The sequence below is a fragment of the Rhipicephalus sanguineus genome, chromosome 1 (genome assembly GCF_013339695.2).
Source record: "Rhipicephalus sanguineus isolate Rsan-2018 chromosome 1, BIME_Rsan_1.4, whole genome shotgun sequence".
Classification (NCBI taxonomy): domain Eukaryota; kingdom Metazoa; phylum Arthropoda; class Arachnida; order Ixodida; family Ixodidae; genus Rhipicephalus; species Rhipicephalus sanguineus.
Window position 1 is genome coordinate 183760492 of NC_051176.1, and position 19292 is coordinate 183779783.

Genomic DNA, 19292 nt, shown 5'->3' on the forward strand with positions numbered 1-19292 from the left:
ATCAGTTGAGTCATTGAAGTGGAAGAGGATGAACAAGCCGGTCCTAGTGGATTGTGTGGTTACACTGAAGCTGTGCAAGTCGACGACTAAAAGGCAACCTAAAGTCTACCCAAGTGAACCAAAAGTTCACGAAACACTAGAGGCTAGCGCCATTAAAGACATTTACATAGAACATCAAGGTCATCTAAAGTTCTTGTTCTTTGCATCCATAGGGATTTTTCGCTCACAGAGAACGTCGCCGACGCCAACACCGCATTTTCTGCGACGCGGGCTCTTTAGCGCTAAGGAGTTAAAACGGCCAGCTTAAATTTTCGGGGGTGCTGGAAGGTCAAACGAGTCAGACTCTTTCCGTGCAAAATCAACCGCAGCGTTTTGGGAGAAATCAGACGCTAAATAACATCGTATACGTATAAAAAGGACGCTAAAACCGACAAAGTAACATGAGCGACACGCACGCGCACATAACGTTAGACAGCCCGCCACGACAGGGCCATCTTACCGTCCGCCGGTTACTTTACCACCGCTACGTCAGCGCACATCCGTTGTATCAGATGGCCGCCTCCCTTTGGCACAAGTACTCGAGGGCGACAGGATGAAGGAGGACAATCGTGTAAAAAGACGACGGGCTCGGATTGCACTTGTCGATACCTCGGATGCACGCACAACCGGAGACGCGGCGTCACGCGGCTGACTGCTCGATTCACCGGGCCACAGAGTTGTATAAAAGGGCGGCCCCGGGCTGCTCACGCTACTCTCCGCCCGTTGTCCTGCCCGAAGAGTTCACTGTTGAACCGCAGCTATGAAGGCGACACTGTGCTTGACCTTTGTGGGCCTGCTGGTCGCCACCGCCAGAGGCAGCGACGAACTATGCGGTAAGCCACGGCATGTTGCCCTCCTCTGCATATCGCTATAGCATTGACCTCGCAGCCTTCGACATGCATAGTGCACCGTTTGCGTACCGCGACAAATTTTCGCCCGACGAAGATTGAGTAGAGGAGTGCAGTTAACCGTAACTAACGTAACTGGAGGGGAAGTGGGGATTAACGAATGTATATTCTCTTCTTGCATGCTCCATTTCAATTTCTTGTTCGAGCGAAAGCCGGAGTTGAGGCAGAGCGACGAATTTTCATCCTAATAAAGTCGTCCTATCCGTAATAGGGCCCGTCAACTGTTCTGGCTTCGCTTGAGTCGTGTAGTTCTTATCTTTTTGCAATGACCTCCATTCATTACGCGGCGTTGCACGAATATAATCCGGTCGCTGCGAGTCGCATTATTACGGCTGCTTCCAATCAAGACGACGCTAAGATGGAGGAGGGATTTCTCTTAGCGTGCAGCGATGAACGAACGCATGCACTGAGCACAGCAAATGGCACTTTACTCTGTACGTAGGCTTAACATCTAAATTTACACAAGTAAGAATGCAGGAGAGTTTCGTTTACCTTTCCTGCGGTAAAAGAATGTTCTTCGATTTTGTCCTTAGTTGCCTATGCTAAAGAACACGAAGAATAAAAGTCACATTTAAACGTATATGTTCTTTGCTGTGTCAGCGCTAAAAGATAAAATGTTAGTTCAAATGTGTATTGAGATGATCACTGTTTATATGCGAACACCACTATTTTAAACAAAGCGTGGCCTTGCGAACACGTTTTGTCAGTCAAATGTACAAGGATGTGGAATACTCTGTAGAGGTAATTGTGCATAATAATAATAATAATAATAATAATAATAATAATAATAATAATAATAATAATAATAATAATAATAATAATAATAATAATAATAATAATAATAATAATAATAATAATAATGAAGAAGAAGAAGAAGAAGAAAGCAATGTCACACCCAGGAACAAACATGATAAATAACTCCGTAAAGGCGAGATTTTTACATGATATGATTGTTGAAACTTTCACAGAACACAGGAAATAAACACCGAGGTATGTCAAATAGGCGGAATACGTATAGTATGTTTTATGAAGTGTGGAGCTTTCAGCGTTGTATAGACAACAAAGACTCACCATCGTACGTCGTCACTTCAGAGGTGTAAGTTGATGTGTGCCTGAAAGGGCTGAACTATGGTCACCGTAAAATGGTGCTTGATTATTGATATAACTGATCACGCTGAATTAGGTGAGGATCAGATTATCACGCTGTCATCCAGACTTTAGTAGCGGCGGCACACGCTGCACAGCTTCATGTAGGCAGTAAGGCAGTGGAAGTCATGCGATGATCGACAAACGATGTCATCAGCGGGAAAGACGTGTTGTCTCACATATTGATACGATCCCATACGAGTGGGGTAGGTTTCATAACAGAAATCAGGGGCTGAATTCACGAAACTTCTCTTTCATAAGTGCGTTTTCCCATTGGTCAGCCGGCTTCGCTATTGATATGTCCCGCATCGTGAGTGGTTGAAATGTTCTTTTACGAAAATTTTTGGCGTAAGACGTTTTTGTGAATACGGGACCGGGAGACCATTATGAAGGCGGGCTTCAGGAAGACGAAAATGAAGACAATGTACTTGCGTGATATTTACGGGGCATGAAACTCTCAAGATTTCGAGTGAACCTGATCTAACATTGCGACCATCACGGTCTTTAAAGGGGCCCTGCAACACTTTTTGAACATCGTTAGCAAACGCTGCCGATCAGTGCTCAAGGCTCCTGAGAACATGCGAACCAAACATTAGAGCACTGCCCGCTGCAGGGAATTTGCAACTTCCTTTCAAAGACAGCTAGAAATCGCTGTCTTTTCTCTCGGAAAACTATACGTAGTCGAAGGGACAGACACGGCCACTGGTCAATTTCACGATAGCGAAACCATCCTCAGTTCTAATGTTTGTTACAAGTTCAATAAATAAATATTACCGACGATTACGACACTACCTAATGCGAAATTTGAGCGCAGCTCTAGCGTGTTTTCATTTCGCGGAACATCGGTTATTACTAGAGACTGGATTATAGGTAAATGCCTACTTTGTTCCTTGCGCTCCTATCACGCCACTTTGATGTATGACCATGAATGAGAGGCTAAGGAGGGCTTTTATAGTGTCTTTATAGTGCCTATAAAGGCCTATTACAGCGAAAGCTGTTATGAGATCATTTCACCGGCCGTTTTTGGCGCCGTAGTTGTCCGCCGCCGCCGCCGCCGGTGTCCGTAACCAGTATCGCTCGAAATAAGAAAAAAAAACGAAATAAGAAAAAAATAGTTCCAGGATGGAACGAGGTTCGAACCTGGGCCCTCTGCGTGGGAGCCCAGTATTGAACCTCTGAGCCATGCCGGTGCTTGAAACTGCTTTGCAAAAAGGTCCTGTCGGGAAGGAACCACATTAGCATATGCAATATAGCGTGGTAGAAGAGTAAAATAAGCACCAAGTGTCGCACAACGCGAATTCTGTAACCAGGCGTCACACAATGCGAATTGCACAACCAGTAGGTTGTTGAATGCTTCCAACCCATTACAAAGGACTCTGCCATAATTCTTCATCGTCATCAGGCACAACATCAACAAAGTGCGCATAATGCCTTACATGGGTTTAGCAGGTACCAACGCTCTCCGTAGAATGACGAAAAATGGCACAGTGCCTGCTGCCCTACTTCTCAAAAATTACAATGATTTATAGCGTTGTGGGTTCCTCGCAATTGCACTTGTATTGGTTGTCGAGGAAACCCATAAACGCATGATCCATTTCCTCGGGTTGTCAGTAAAGTTCTTCGCCCTCCCCCCCGTCTCTCTCCCACGTCAACGTATGTTATACAGCATGACGGGAGAGAGAAATAGCGACCGGGCGTCACCCAATGCAAATTACTTAACTGGTGGGCCGTTTAAAGATTCCAACCCATTACAAAGGGCTGAGCCATAATTCTTCATCGTCATCAGTCGTCGCGTCAACAAAGTGCACATAATGCCTTACAGACGTGTAGCTGGTGCCTCGCTTCTCCACAGAATGACGAATAATGGCTTAGTAGGTGCTTCCCAACTTCACAAAAATTGTGATTTATGACGTAGTGGGTACCTTTCTAGTGTACTTGTATTGTAGCCCCAAGAGAGCTTAACGGGCTCTAGAAACGCCGCTCTTCCAGCTTTCGCTGTGACTGTGCTGCGGTTTCAGCGCAGGCCTGGCGTTTTTTTTTTTTTTGGTGTTCGTGCCAAATGCCTTTAAGTGCCTATAAATGCCTATTTTCAAAACTGGCGCCTACATGAACTCTATTTAACTTCAAGTTTCTCTTCCCGGTGCAGTTTGAGCCCATTATTCATGTTACTGCGCCACATTGACTGTTCGGAACTCTATGGGGTTGAACCTAATCCTCTAGTTCAACCAACTTCCGCAAACAACCGCTACCAGCAGGGAAATGGGACGCGCCGGCGAGCCTACGCCACCGCGCTGACATGGTGCGAGCGGTCGGCGAATGCGAAATTGCGAAGAGTCGCCAGGGAAGAGTGGAGAGCAAAAGGAGGAAGGAAAATGTGATGTGCACGCGGCTTTTGTTCAGTTTGTAATTTATTTTTAAGGTGTTCATTTCAGGGGAGCGAGACACTGGTTCCACGCGATTCGACGCGGTCAATAGGAAGAATCCCTTCCTTCTAGCCTTTTAGGCATAGGGATGTCTGCTCCTGCTCTACCCTTCTAAGTCATGTCGAAAACAAAAGACACACGGGAGTGTGCTGATTCGACAATGGACACTTGACTCACCATGGTACAGAATAAGCGGAGAAAGCGTGTTCTGCAAAGCGTTACTAACAAAAGACAATTGCACGGCTATGTTCAACTGTTGGTGCCTCTATGCCACCTTCAACAATAAGATTTTTTGTTTTTATTTTCCTGTCGTAAATAGAGGTCCCGCACCTCTTCCTTTGAAATTATTTGCATTTATGTAAAAATTGATTAAGCCCATATTTACGATATTGGAGGCCTAAAACGTTGTTTTGCCTGCCTATATATTTGGCGCCTAAAAAGCGCTTTTTTTTTTTTAGTGCCTAAAAATCTGGCCTCTGCGGACTCGTCGAAGGTTTCAGAATAATCGCGTGGGTTCCAGAAAGTACTACAGAACTCACGTCGCGCATACAATCAGATAACTAACACTAATGGCGCCACCTCGTAGTGTCGAGCGGCACTCAGCATTTTTCCTCACCCATTCGCCATGCTCTCCGCGCTCCGTGTTCGCTTTCGTCTATCGCTCCTTCGCTCGTTTACTGCGAGGGACGAGGCACGCCGACGCTCAACGGAGGAACGGGCGCCTAAGAACTGCGCCATAAAATTATTTTACGAAATCCGTGGCATTTCAGAGGTCATAAAAACCGACCAGCCACTCCCTATACTGGGAACAGGGGGGGGGGGGGCACACAAAGCTTGTCAAGCCCTGTGGAACCGTAAACTAATTCCTTGTGAAATCCGTGTCAAACCAAATTCTGAACCCTTGACAAATCTCAAAAGCGTGTGGGCCACCTTTACTACCGTGGTTCCTGTATTCGGCCGGCGAAGATGCGACATACTCTGCGTGACACATTGTTTTACTAGAACACACGCTGTAATGATCAGGTGTAATAAGGAGCACGTGTGCGCGAAATCGAGCGTTCTAATGAAGTGGTGCCATACACATAGACGTATCTAAGGGGGGGGGGGGTGCAAGGGGGGGCTAGCCCCCCACTGAGAAAAAGTAGAAGGGCGGAGCCCCCCCCCCCCCCCCCCCCCCCCCCCCCACTTCGACAGTGGCCATTGTCGGCTGCACACTGGGAAACCAAGAACGGAGGCGATAAGTGTTCCTTCAACACAGATATCACGTGATTATGATTATATAATGAACATTTTCCTAGGATTCTGCTTTGAAAATTGCCCTTTGTGTACCGCGACCACGCATTGTAGGCTCTTTGCGGTGCGGGCTGCCTATGCGACGCTTTCGCGCGTTGCGCTCTAGCGTTGCACAGGAGGCTATCACGGAGCAGGGGATATATAACATTATAGCACTCTGTCATGCCCTTATATTGTTCTCCCTGGCCTGAAATTTGCATCATCGGCGACGCAAATACAGGCGGGAACCAGTAAACGTTTCATGGACCGATCAAACGACCTCCCTGTTGCAGAAAATCTATTTTCTGTCTTCGAAAATAGAAGCTGCTGTGAGTTGCTTAGTGTGCAGAATAGTTCAGTGTTTTAGTTGAGTCGAGCCATGACAGCTAAACAAGGTATCCGCTTTAGTATCCGATTAACCTGATTCACCTTTCTTATCATACATGGTAGCTTGCAGCGATCGCATCGGCTTGTAACAAAGCGATAAATAAGGCAGTGGACTAGAGCATATTGAGAAGCCGAGCTTTGAAGCTTGCCCCGCAACTTGATCAACCGGCCGAGGGAGGTGGTCAGGGTTCACGGTTTTCTGGACTAAGAAGACTGCCTATCTGCAAAGTGTTTTGCCTGCTCCCAATTATGTTAATTTCTCTCTTTCCCTTTCTCTCAGCAAGGGTCAGTTCACACAAACGGCTCACAAATACGCGCACAAACGGCACCACGTCGTTATATTGCAACCGAAAATATTTATTATGCGCATATGAATCCATATCTCCAGATGCTATAAGTAGCCGCTGCCAATGTGATTGGGAAGCAGCCTTCTTGAATGACACTGTCAGGCGATTCCAAAAAAGTTTAGGTATTGTTCAGCATAGTAATGCACTATTTATTGTGCACACATATCATTTTAACGCCGCGACGTTTCGCACATTTGTGATTTCGCGTAACAAGTAGGCGATTTTATGGCACGACGAAAGTTTATTTCACGAACAGCGAAGAACCAATGGTCAACAATATGCCGCAATGAAAATAATTTATTCTCTTATTTTTTACGTAGTCGTGCATAAATAGTCATCATGCGATGGATCACTATCGCGTCATTGCATCACGTTACGAGCAGGTGTTGTTTGCATGACCCAGAAAATTTTGACCAGTCATAAACAGCTAACGTCCTACACGGAAGGAAACAAAGCGCGGTAGTTTAAGGCTATGCTCACCCAAATATTTTCAAAATAATTTGAGGTTACACCGTTTGCATAGGCGTATTTACTTGGAGAGGAGGATTCATTGGCCACCCTTTTCGCTCCGCCCCCCACCCAAGTTGTCAAAAGTAGGAGGGCAAAGAACGACACCTAGTATATACATTCGTAGTCATTCATAATCTTTTATATACCACCTGTTCAATGTCGTTGCCACAAAAATAAATTGAGAAAGGAAAAATAGACAACCACCCGTTGGTAGCACGAAGCCACAAGGAAATCCATACGGATACCCCGGACCAGGACGAATTTTTCGGCGACTAAGAGGTTTTATTTCTGAGAAATCCGTATGGATTTCCTTGTGACTTCGTGCTACCAACGGCTGGTTGTCTATTTTCCCTTTTTTAACTCTTCCGCCACCTTGCGGGATTCCGCAGAAATGATTTGCAAAAATAAATTGACTGAACATAAACGCGAATGTGTACGCGTTCGCGTTTTTGTAGTGGACCAGATCCCTCGGGCATTCGGCAACACGTATACCACACAGGCTGGAAAGTGTGCCAACGTGAGATTAGCAGGGTACCAGCGAAAATACGAAAATAATTGTCGATTATCAAACCTGCTAGCGCACTGCACGAAGCATCAGTAGCATCAGTGCAAGCCACTGTTGATAGATAGACACACAGAGTGATAGATAGACACAGAGACATGAACAAAAAAGTCAGTCATCATGGAAACCTACCACATTAACAAAAACAGCCCGAAGTGCACTAGTCAGCCGTCTATTTTCTTAAGCGATAAGGAGTTGCAACTCCTTAAAGTCACGTCTTTGCCGTCTGAATTGTATTTTGCGCTGTACAAGTCACACCCCTGTCGCACGGCACATGTAATGTCATTCGCAGCAAATGGCATTCATAGTTAATGTAATGGGGTCTTGCGTTCCTGGTATACGCGGGTGTACAGAATGGCATTCGCAACTGATATCGATGTCTGTCGCCAGTCCAGTGCGTTTCTTGCTTCTTGTTATTATCCGCTGACGAAACTGCAAAATTTGCTTCTATGGCCGGAAGCTAAATACTGCGTGCGAAATTCCAACCTTGCTACCGCGTCACCACTTCACCAAAACAACATGAAGGAACTGAAATACAGACAAGCGTTTGTAAACGTGGCCGACTGAAGGCGTGGGCGTGAAGTCGGAGTTAGAGTCACTGGAAAATTTTAGTCGGAGTCAGGAAACAAGAATGTAGTTCCACAAGTCGCTTCCACTATCGTGCTGTGCGTGAAAAAGTTATCACAATGCTAATAGCCATTAATAGGAACCTCGACATTGATTACATTTCACTGTAAGTGATCAATTTTGTAATTTTTCTGCACAGCGCCTGTCGTCGTGTTCATACATTTCGCGCTTACATGAGTGCGGGAAACGCATTCAATTGGCGAATAGCATTAGCTGTGAATTCAGTTCACTGTGCCCGTGTAGCAGCAACAGAAACGGCATTAACACATAATCACTACAGGCCGGACTTCTAGGCACTGAAAAAGCTGCTTTTAGGCGCCAAAAATAGGCAGGCAAAACAATGTTTTAGGCTTACAAAATCGTAAATATAGGCACAATAAATTTTCACATAAATGCAGATAATTTCAAACGAATACGTGCGCGACCTCTATCTACGACAGGAAAACAAAAATGTTATTGCTCAAAATGGCACAAAGGCGCCAACATTTGAAAATAGCCTTTGTCCCGCACGGCTCGCACTCCCGTGTTCTGCAGAGTGAGTCAAGTGTCCACTGTCGAATCAACACACTCCTGAGTGTCTTTCCGGCATGACTGAGAAGTGCAGAGCAGGAGCAGACAGCCAGATTGCTAAAATACCAGAAGGGAGGGATTCCTCCTATTGGCCGGGTCGAATTGCGTAGAGCCAATTGCTCCCCTGGCAGTGAACCACTAGCGTAGACAGGCGGAGGGGGGGGGGGGATGTCATCCTTCCCCCTCCCCTAAACTATTCAGTTTTGCGTGTGTGTAATACACGCACACAAACAAACGCATGCACGAACATATATAAAGTATGGTTGTCGCCCCGTCGTCCCACCCCCTGCAAAAGATTTCTGTCTACGCTACTGCAGCGAACACCTTAAAAAGTACATCAAAAACAAAACAAAATCTGCGTGCACATCACAATTTTCTTTCTTTTTTTGCTCTTCCCTCTTCTTTCCGCTGACGGCTCTCCGCGGTTTCGCATTCGCCAACCGCTCGGGCCATGCCAGCGCGGCGGCGAATGCTGGCCGGCGTGTCCCGCTTCACTGCTGCTAGCGGTTGTTGGTTGAACTAGAAGATTAGGTTGAACCCCATAGTTCCCAACAGTCAATCTTATGCGGTAACATGAATAACGGTCTCAAAGAGCACCCTGGAGCGAAACGTGAGGCTAAATAGCGTTCATATAAGCGCCAATTTTGGAAATAGGCATTTATAGGCATTTGCAAGCATTTAGGCACGAACGCCAAAAATAGGCATTTATAGGCACTATAAGAACACTATAAAAGCCCTTCTTAACCTCTAATTCATGCTCATATATCAAAATGGCGGGATAGGATAGCAAGGAACAAAATAGGCATTTGCCTAAAATCCGGTCTCCAATAATCACATTCACTTCGAATGACATTATATGTGCCGTGTGACAGGGGCATAAATTCAAGATGAATCAAGACCAACTAGCCCGGCTGTCAATTCAGGTATTGTTTAGACCACGAAGAACGATTGCTGAGATGGCGCCAATTCAGCTAAGTGACGTAGAACTACAGGTAGGATTATTAATGAAGGAAATGGGAATTTACTTTAGAGAACACATGTATTGAACACGTCAACCATATAATAAGTAAACTCTCCCGAAGACTTGTATTCTATGCAAAAATCTTAAGATTGGCCTGCATCTATCACGGTACTTCTTTGTAACGCACGATTTTCACCAATTAAAAAAAAAAACATTGCTCTTTTGTGTCGTAATTAGCCACCCATAAAATCTAGCACTGATTCAAGCGCATGATTGGTGTAATATGTATAGTGTTGTGCCGCCTCCTTCACACCAGTGACTTTTTTTATAAAACATAGTATAATTCAGATTATTCCGATGTACTCGTATACAATTTGTACCGGATATAGAATGCCACATTGCATCGGTCTTTAATCTGAGCATTGGTGATTGTTGGTGATTAACGTCCGAAAACCACGATATGATTATCCGTACTGGAGGGTTCCCGAAGTTTTGACCACCTGGGATTCTTTAACATGCGCCTAAATCTAAGCACATGGTCCTCAAACATTTTCACCTTCATCGGAAATGCGGCCGCCACGGCCGGGATTAGATCCCGCGACCTTTAGTCTGAGCATTGCACCAGCAAACACTCAGTGTTCAATGTTGCAAATACAAATGCAATAATTATAAAGAATGAGCTGCGCCTATAACACACAGGATAGTGACAGCGCAAAAAAATAAACGAAGGACAAGCGAAAGGACGCAGACGCCCTTCGTTCATTTTTCGAGCCATGAATATATTGTGCAATGGATTACGAACTAGCCCAAACCTTCTCTTTAATAAGCATCTCATGCCATAAATTGTCACTTTGCTGAAAAGAAAGCTTGCTGCTGACAAGTTAACAGTAATATTAATATATTAATAATAATAACGCACAAGAAACACTGTTCTGATTAGAAGGAAACGAGGCAAAATATAATATATGCAAACCTGAATACGTGCAACTAAGAAAGTAAGAAAACGCAATTAGTGAGGATCCTTTACACAATAACGAAATTTCACTGAATGACACAAATTTACACAACTAGGAAGGCCGCCATCGGCATAATATTATTCATACATAAAGGTGTGAGGTTAATGTAGATAAAGGGTTGCTTGTAATGCTACTGCATGCATAACCCGCGTATGTATGGTTGTCTGAGTGGATGCAGCGTAAAATTGACTGTATTTTCTTCATAAATTTATTAAGCGCTGCTGCGCCGTTGCGTCGACAGTGAGGCCCAGTGCACTCAATCTGTTTCTGCAGCTTCCGTGACCGCAGACAACTGTTTTAAAAATCAAATTCTCCCGCCCCCCCCCCCCCCCTGCCCCCCACTCGCGAACAAGTTGGTACGCCACTGGCCGTACACTGTCTTCCTCAGTGCATCTCAATATATGCCGTACTTGTTTTTGTTTCTTTACTACCATCTTTTTTAAGAAACAGGAAACAAGACGCATACAGAAGAAGCAAGAAATGCACTAGACAATGCCAGCCTCGTCCGGTGCTTTTACTGTTCCTTCTGCGTTCGTCTTGTTTCCTGTTTCTTCACAATGACGGCAGTAAAGAAAAAAATTATGGCATATATTGAGAATTTCTTAGGAATACGATGTACTGCGTCCTGTGCGTTTCTTATTTCTTCTGAAGGCGTCCAGCTCGCTGATTTTCATCCTTTCTGCAAGTGAACTAGCGCTTTTCACGGGCCTTGAGAGCAAGGGTAAAGCTATTCGACGGTTCCGAAAGAAAATGAAAGTAACCCCAACAACCGAATAAAGCAGAAAACGACAGGGAAGAAAAGGCGCCTTCCGTTGTTGAAAGCATTCTGTGCGGCGACAAGCGCTGTGATCACTTTCTTGTGCTTGCAGACCTGGCCGACAACATGAAAGTGCAGGCGGTGCAGTGCATTACAAGCCACGTTTCAGAACAGGTAAGCAATCTAGTGTCCATGTACGATGTCTTAAAGACTCGTATTCAAAAGTGCCTTGTATCATCATCATCATCATCGTCATTATTTTCAGGCAATCATATTATAAAGCTTATGAGTTCAAAAATCCAGCTCAGAGGGGCGGATCCCGGGGGTGTTGCAACAGCGCGTGAGGTACAGAAAGCTGCAAGGAGGTGGAGTGGGGTGGAGGGGGGATGGACGTCAATGTATTAAGGGTATACCCATGCCAACTAGTTAGAAATGATAATTCGGCCATAACGTGAACTAAGTATGAATTAAGGCGAATTAAATGGAATAAAAGTACTTTAGCATTAAAGTTTATTAAAATACTAAGGATATGCAAATGAATCAAATGTACATTAACAGTGAATCAAATGATAAAGTGAACTAAAGTGAATGAAATGCCAAAGTTAATTAACAGCGAATCGAAGGTTAACGCGATTAAAAGTGATTCAAAAGTTAATCAAATATGAATTAACACTGGCGACCAAGTCTCAGCATGAAGAACCAGTAGTGATGTCTAGGCGACCGAAAGAGAGCCATACGAAGTCATTACGCAATCGACTGGGAACGTCAACGTAATCTTATAAGTGTCTCGTGAGAGCATACGACTTCGCCTGTGCTCTCCATAGAGTTAGCTAAAGGGACTGTCAATTTTTCATAGCCCTTAATGGCATTGCGTATCGTCGTGGGCCGATAAGCGTTTTACTCATACTGAACGCGTGCAGCGACTTCAGAACCAAGGGATGCGACTAATGACTTTCAGCCCATTTGATTCGTCCTATGGGTCACCGTTTCCCGAACTTCTCCATTTACGACAGTTGTTGCGTCAGCAATTCCCTATCATAGCGTATAGGCTCACCTACACTGAATGCTGATCTTGAAAACACCCCTGACAACAACACCCGGTTTTCCAAGCCCAATAACCTACTTTTGCCTGTCGTAAGGTCGTATTACGGCTAGGTCACAACTCTTTTGTCTGGCTCAGCCGTAAGGAATTCATTACCCTTAGAAATGAAATCATCACGCAACTTTCGTGCACTCTCCGCGCTCAGCAAGAAGCATTTAGTTCAGAAATTAACCTACTCATCTCAATTTTCTAGTTAACTCTCAATGTTTCTGCGTCATTACGCGCGCGCGCGCGCACGCACACGCACACGCGCGCGCGCGCACACACACACACACACACACACACACACACACACACACACACACACACACACACACACACACACGCGCGCGCGCGCACACACACACACACACACACACACACACACACACACACACACACACACACACACACGCGCGCGCGCACACACACACACACACACACACACACACACTACGAAAGCACGCGCACGCATGCACAATATCTAACGAGCTAACTTGCAATGCATGGTGTCTGAGTGATTTATCTGCGCCTGAAACTGTGTGTCGTGTAGAGGCATGTCCTGGTTTACGGGAAGCGCGAAATTGCTGAAGTCATTCCTCTTAGAAGTAATTACGCCACGCTCTGCTTTCTTGGCCCGCAGATGAAGAGCAAGTGGGAGGCCCTGAAGCAGACGTTTGGAAGTCAGGATGACTTGCTCGCTACCAACAAGCTGTGCGAACTTCGCAAAGGGGTGAGTCACGTTTGAAGTGACAAGTAGTGCACATTTCGCTCTACTTCGTTTCTGCTTTTCAAAATTTCACGCAACGTTAGGTACCCCTTGACATGCTGTATTGTAACTTCGGGCTTTCGCCGCAAATGAGTTCCTTCGTTATTCTTACACGTTCGAAATCTCGCACATTCCTTGATTGCTCAGGCTCAGAACTTAAAGTGTGCCAAATGAACTGCATTTGTACGCGTGTCCGACTAGACCTATTTGTCAACTGATGAATATATATATTTTTTTCTGGTAGGGTAGTGTATGCCTACATCGCTCGTAAGGCGCTTAGACATTCCTTATGAGCACATACACGCTAGAATATATTAGAAACGAGAAAAAAAAGGAAAGGTACAACAGTAGCAACAAAATTAATTGTTATCCCGTGACTTGTTTTGTGCGACTTTGCATCCTTATCCTTATTGTATATTTGAGTTGCACTGTAATGATAATCATTCTTTTCTTTCCAGGCTACGGAATCCGGAGAAAAGACGGTCATTTTCACGGTAAGCAGAAATATTTGATCCTGGTCAAATACACACAAGAAAAGAAAAAAAAACTAGACATAAGCCCCAGCTTACGCTTGCCCTTTTTTGTACTTTCGTCATCGCTTTCATTTTTTAATGGCACGAGTGCCGAGTGACACTCTTTGCTGTGTTTCCGGGCCAGCCTGTCAAGCGCCGGTGCCATTTGTCTGAAAACTTTGATAAAAAAAGAAGCTATGAAAGGGATGGAATAAGGGGGCTAAGATATGATATAGCGGACATTAATGTATGTCATAAAAATAAAATTATACAAATAAAAAAGTAAATATAATTAGTAGACATTAGTATAAACAGCAGTTAGTACAAACGCTTTGGCAAACTGGTTCGGAATTGATGGTTTTGATTCAAGTGAAGATTTATACCTTGAGGCAAAAGCCTTACATGCCTCATCAAACGAGGAAAATGACTGTCGGCGTCAACACGAACGATGCACAAAGTCACATGATCAGAGATTACTGCTTGATGACGTCATCGTGTGACGTCATCACGGAGTCGCAGATCAGCAAAATTTGTGACTTCATAAGACGTCACTGTGACGTCACATAAAAACGACGTCATTATGAAGTCATCACAGGAAATCAACGCATGGTCAAATGGGGCCGATCCCGGAGGCAGTGCAATACCAGGTGAGGCGCAGATAGCTTGCAATGCTTCCGATCTTGGAGGCAGTGCAAAACAACGCTAGCTGCAGAAAGCTTTCGGGGGCTGTGGGGGCAAGGATCAATACTTCGACTGAGAAGAAAAAGAAGCTGGCGCACAGTTAATCACAAGTTTAGCAACACAGTGAGTCTGTGACCCTTAGGTATTGCCACTCTATGATTCTATGTATTGCATTGGGGTCGCTTTACTTTCTTTTTTTTTCGCCGGCATTTACTACTATTGAAATTTAGCTTAAATTTGCAGATTGCTAGGGCATAACCTATTCGAAGACTCTGAAGATTTTAGCGAGATATTCGCGAGAAACTGCCAGCTACGACGACCAGACAAAACTAAATATATCCCGGTGAACTACAATGTTTTAAAATTGTTGCTGATAAAAGTAATGTTCTCGACTGCTGACCCTGAAGGTCGCGGGATCGAATCCCGGCCGCGGCGGCTGCATTTAGATGGAGGCAAAATGCTACAGGCTCGTGTGCTTAGATTTAGGTGCCCGTTAAAGAACACCAGGCGGTCGAAATTTCCGGCTCCCTCCACTACGGCGTCTCTCATAATTATGTCGTGGTTTTGGGACGTAAAACTCCGACAGTTATTATTTTGTGAATGCTAGAAGGGCAGTTTCAAGATAGCAGGGGTTTAAGGAGGGGGCGGTGTTCATCTTACAGAAGCGCTGGGATAAGATGCCGATGGCAGTGGCAGCAACAACTAGTGAGCAATCTAAATAAGCAAAAGTCGTTCAACGTATACGTAGAAAAAAAATCATTTATCTGTAAATTATGGCCATATTAACTTTCATGAAGAAAGACAAGAAAAAAGCAATAGACGTAATGCTACACCGCAACGCAGCAAAGAGAAAACCCTTCCCCAGTGCAGGGTGGAAAGTTTTGCAAGGCCCACAGTTGGGCGAGTTGGTGACCAATCTTCATGACGTGTCTGTGCAGCAGCGCACGGAACGGGACAAAGTAGAAAAAAACACAAGCATAAGCGAGTGTCTAGTTTACTTGTGTTTTCTTCGCTTTTTCCTTTCCTGTGTGCTGCTTCACACACTTACGATGATAGGCATAGGCGTGCGCAGGGTTCCCCATCAGGGGGGGCAAAGGTTCATCGCAGCGCCCCCCCCCCCTTCTAAGTCAATGTATGGGGTAGATTTTGCGCCCCGCCCTCTTAGGTGACTAGAAGGGTCAATGTACGGGGCAGATTTTGCGCCCCCCCATTTAGGTGATTAAGGGGGGCGCCCCCCCCTGCCCCCCCCCCCTTGTGCGCACGCCTATGATGATAGGGTAGCAAACCAGGTCGAACCTGGTTGAAGGCCTTGTCTTTCCTTTGTCTTTTATGTCTTCCTCTCTTTCTCTGATTAGATCCTACTGATTAGGTGACTGTTTGTAACCGCGCTGTTCGAAATACAACGTCATAAAAATGATCATGATTAGTGACATGCGGACGTACCCCTTTCCTACCTTACGCCCCTCTCCCACCACGCATACACACTAGGAGCGTCTTCATGGTCCCGCGAGGAACAAGTGGGTGAAACGGGTGGCGTAGGCGCGCATGGCTACGAATATAGTTGTCAGGAAGGGTCTGACTGTGAAAAGCGGCTACTTTTTGTGATTGTCTGTAGAAATAACCAGGATAGTCTTACTGGTCATCTCTATATACACGGTACACATGTTCACGAGAAAGTGCTTAAAGCCCCGAACACACGTACGCGTTGCAGCGCGTCAACGCGTGACTTTTTGACGCGGCGTCGCGCCCTCTCCCTATGGAGAGGGAGGGCGCGCGGCTACGCGAAGCTGTGCGCCCTCCCTCTCCATAGGGAGAGGGCGCGACGCCGCGTCAAAACGTCACGCGTTGACGCGCTGCAACGCGTACGTGTGTTCGGGCCTTAACAGTGCATACAGACGCTAGATTTTCCTATGTTGTGCAAATGGGCAACGTTCTTGACAGCGGCTATGCGTGTGCTGTGAAGAAAAACATCCTGATTGAATTCAAAGTAGGCCACGTTTGTCGAGAACTTAGAGATGTAAGGGCCGGGATAAAAAAAGAAATTTCTGGTTACGCCACTGGTCTGAGTCACCATTCACAACACTTATTGAGATACGATTTGCTTATGCTTTAATTTGTTTCCGACGAAAAGGCCGCGGATATATCCTACGTAAGACAAGGAGATTCATGATGAATTAACAGGATTGATTTCTGTGCAACATGCAACAGAATCACGGCGTAAAATTCCCAATAAAATAATCTTGCAAAAACACACGCCCACACACGCTCACGCACGCACGCACGCACGCACGCACGCACGCACGCACACACACACACACACACACACACACACACACACACACACACACACACACACACACACACACACACACACACACACACACCTGTCATGCTTCCTTCAAAAATGCGTGACGTAAAAGTTTCTATTGCTTTCTCAGAATACTTTTTACAAGACACTTGGTAAACCTAACCATGATGTACTATAATTATAGGCAAGTACCTAAGACAAATGGCTTTTATGTTTTCCTTACAGAAAACCGAGGAGGACGAGATCAAGTCTGCTTTCGAAGCTTGCAAAGCACAGGCTCAGCCTAAGACCAACTGAGCTGGTCTGTGTGGGTCAAGAGACCCTCTTCACCAAGGCCCAGCAACAGCTGAACCTCTCCCTCGTCGCTCGGGACCGTTCAGATTAGTATGCTGGCCTATCATTTTTCATTACAAGCAATAAACTTTTAAAATGGGCGTATGTCTGGTTCAGCGTTCACTCGCGTTATCTCTAAGGGTCAATGTGCCGAAACACAGAAAGGTGGTCTTTGAAGGCGTCGCTTTCTCCGGAGGGCCCGCAACAATCAGGAGGAGAGCACACCGACTGCCTATGACCTTCCTGCGAGACACGGGGCTGGTAGACTCCTGTTGTCGCACCCCTGCTGCCAACACATGAGAGAATCAGGCGGAACAATTGCCAGTGACGTATACGCCAGGCTAAGATCGCCTGCTGTAACATCACCACCATCGCTATCTTTACCGACAGTGCACCACTGGCTGACACAGTAACAGTGACTATCGGTATTATTATGCGGCAAGTTTTTTCGGCATCTGGAAGTAAACGACTTTGCTCCTGATTTCTGAGGCCTGTAACATTCCATTCTGAGCGTGCTCTCTTTTTGCCTTCTTGGCCGCCTCAACCGTATACTCTGGGATCGGTGGAATTCCCACACATGCAATAACCTCGTTACGCGCCTTCGTCGATGCATGTTCTCCCATGTGGGATACAGAATATACTTCACACTCCAACTGGGGCGCACCTCATAACCCAATCGTTATGTGGGTGCATATATTATACTTGCAATTATGCACGGCTTCTTCAGAACTGCGAGAAGGGACGTTTCAACTCCGCAGTTAATGACGGAGATTATAAAACAAAATCATGGTCGATGAATCTTTGGTCGGGAAAGGCAGGCTTGCAAAGATGGATACTTATTGAACGAGAGGCGAGACTCATACGTTGTCCGACGCGGGAAGTTCTTACAGGGGTAGAAAAGAAAACAAAAAGAAAATTTGGATACACACGCTCAAAGATAGCCAGCACCAGGCCACGAATCATAGACACATGCAGCCATTCGTGAAATATGACTGTTTCCTCTTTGTGTATGATAATCGAGGTCTTAGGCACGTCGCACACCAATTATACTATATGCTATTCCTGAGTTATAAGGCGCACTCCATCGTCCTTATGCGTGAACAGAAAATGTTGGACGGAAAGACACGGAAGGAACTGTAGAAATTAGAGCAACACAGACATCTTTCCAAATGTTACACGAGTAGAACAGCCAAAGCTACGAGGGCGTAGCTTCTGCGCATGCGTTACTGCAATTAGTCCCAACGTTTTGCTGGGGTTTCGGTTTCGGCTTTACCATCGCATCTAGCACATGCTTTCCTTCAATGACTTTTTCACGTGCTATCATATGAACCTCCTCGTCAAAGCACTGCGATATTCATGAGATAGTGCCAAATAAATTGTATATTCAAAACTCTAAATAGAAGCCACCACAACTGTTGATATATCGGAACGGTCATGCGGCAAGCTACTATAGCCACCACCCTTCGAACCACCGGGAAGCTAAATTCAACGACCTAGTTGTGCTGTCAATAAAGTTGTTTCTGTCTCTCTAGGCAGTGCAAAACCAGGTGAGGTGCCTCCAATCCTGGAGGCAATGCAAAACCACATTAGGTGCAGAAAGCTTTCGAAGAGTGGCGGGGCAGCATCAATACATCGACTGAGAAGAAAAAAAAAAAGACGGCTTTTGCCTTCGAGCCGTCTTAGGTGTATGCATAAGGGACCCTGTGAGTTTTTTTTTTATTGTACGGAGCAACGACCGCGCTTCTTTTTTTTAATGCATTCAAATAATGCCATCAAATCTTGTTAACTATTTCAATAGAATTCATCGCTTCAAAATTACACTCACGTGCACAAAACGCACATAATTTCACACAGTCCAACAAGGAATCTTCAAAAGTCCAGTAAACAAACACAAACTGTCCAGAAGTCCAAGCCACTCCGGAACCGGGTGCTTGAAAGTTCTTCGCCAAAAAAAGATGCTATAAGAATTCGATGTAGTGAGAGTAGTCGTCTTAAAGCACGTAATATTGCGTGACAGAATCGTCGAATCGCATCAGGCGTCAAAGCATGTGAATTGCTCAAAGAGTGGGTGGTTTAAAGCTGC

At 45.4% G+C, this 19292-nt stretch overlaps 1 protein-coding gene across 1 annotated transcript; it reads left to right on the forward strand.

Moving 5' to 3' along the window:
- Window positions 1-731: 731 nt before the first annotated feature.
- On the forward strand, window positions 732-17308 carry LOC119387415 (uncharacterized). Its single transcript, XM_037654808.2, has 5 exons — window positions 732-872; window positions 11638-11699; window positions 13250-13339; window positions 13834-13869; window positions 17102-17308. The coding sequence occupies exons 1-5, from the start codon at window positions 800-802 to the stop codon at window positions 17171-17173; spliced, it is 333 nt and encodes a 110-aa protein (XP_037510736.1). The 5' UTR covers window positions 732-799; the 3' UTR covers window positions 17174-17308.
- Window positions 17309-19292: the final 1984 nt, after the last annotated feature.

Coding starts and splice junctions, on each gene's coding strand:
- LOC119387415 (XM_037654808.2), top strand. CDS start 800: ATGAAGGCGACACTGTGCTTGACCTTTGTGGGCCTGCTGGTCGCCACC. Junction 873..11,637: donor AGGCAGCGACGAACTATGCG/GTAAGCCACGGC, acceptor TTGTGCTTGCAG/ACCTGGCCGACAACATGAAA. Junction 13,340..13,833: donor TGTGCGAACTTCGCAAAGGG/GTGAGTCACGTT, acceptor TTTTCTTTCCAG/GCTACGGAATCCGGAGAAAA.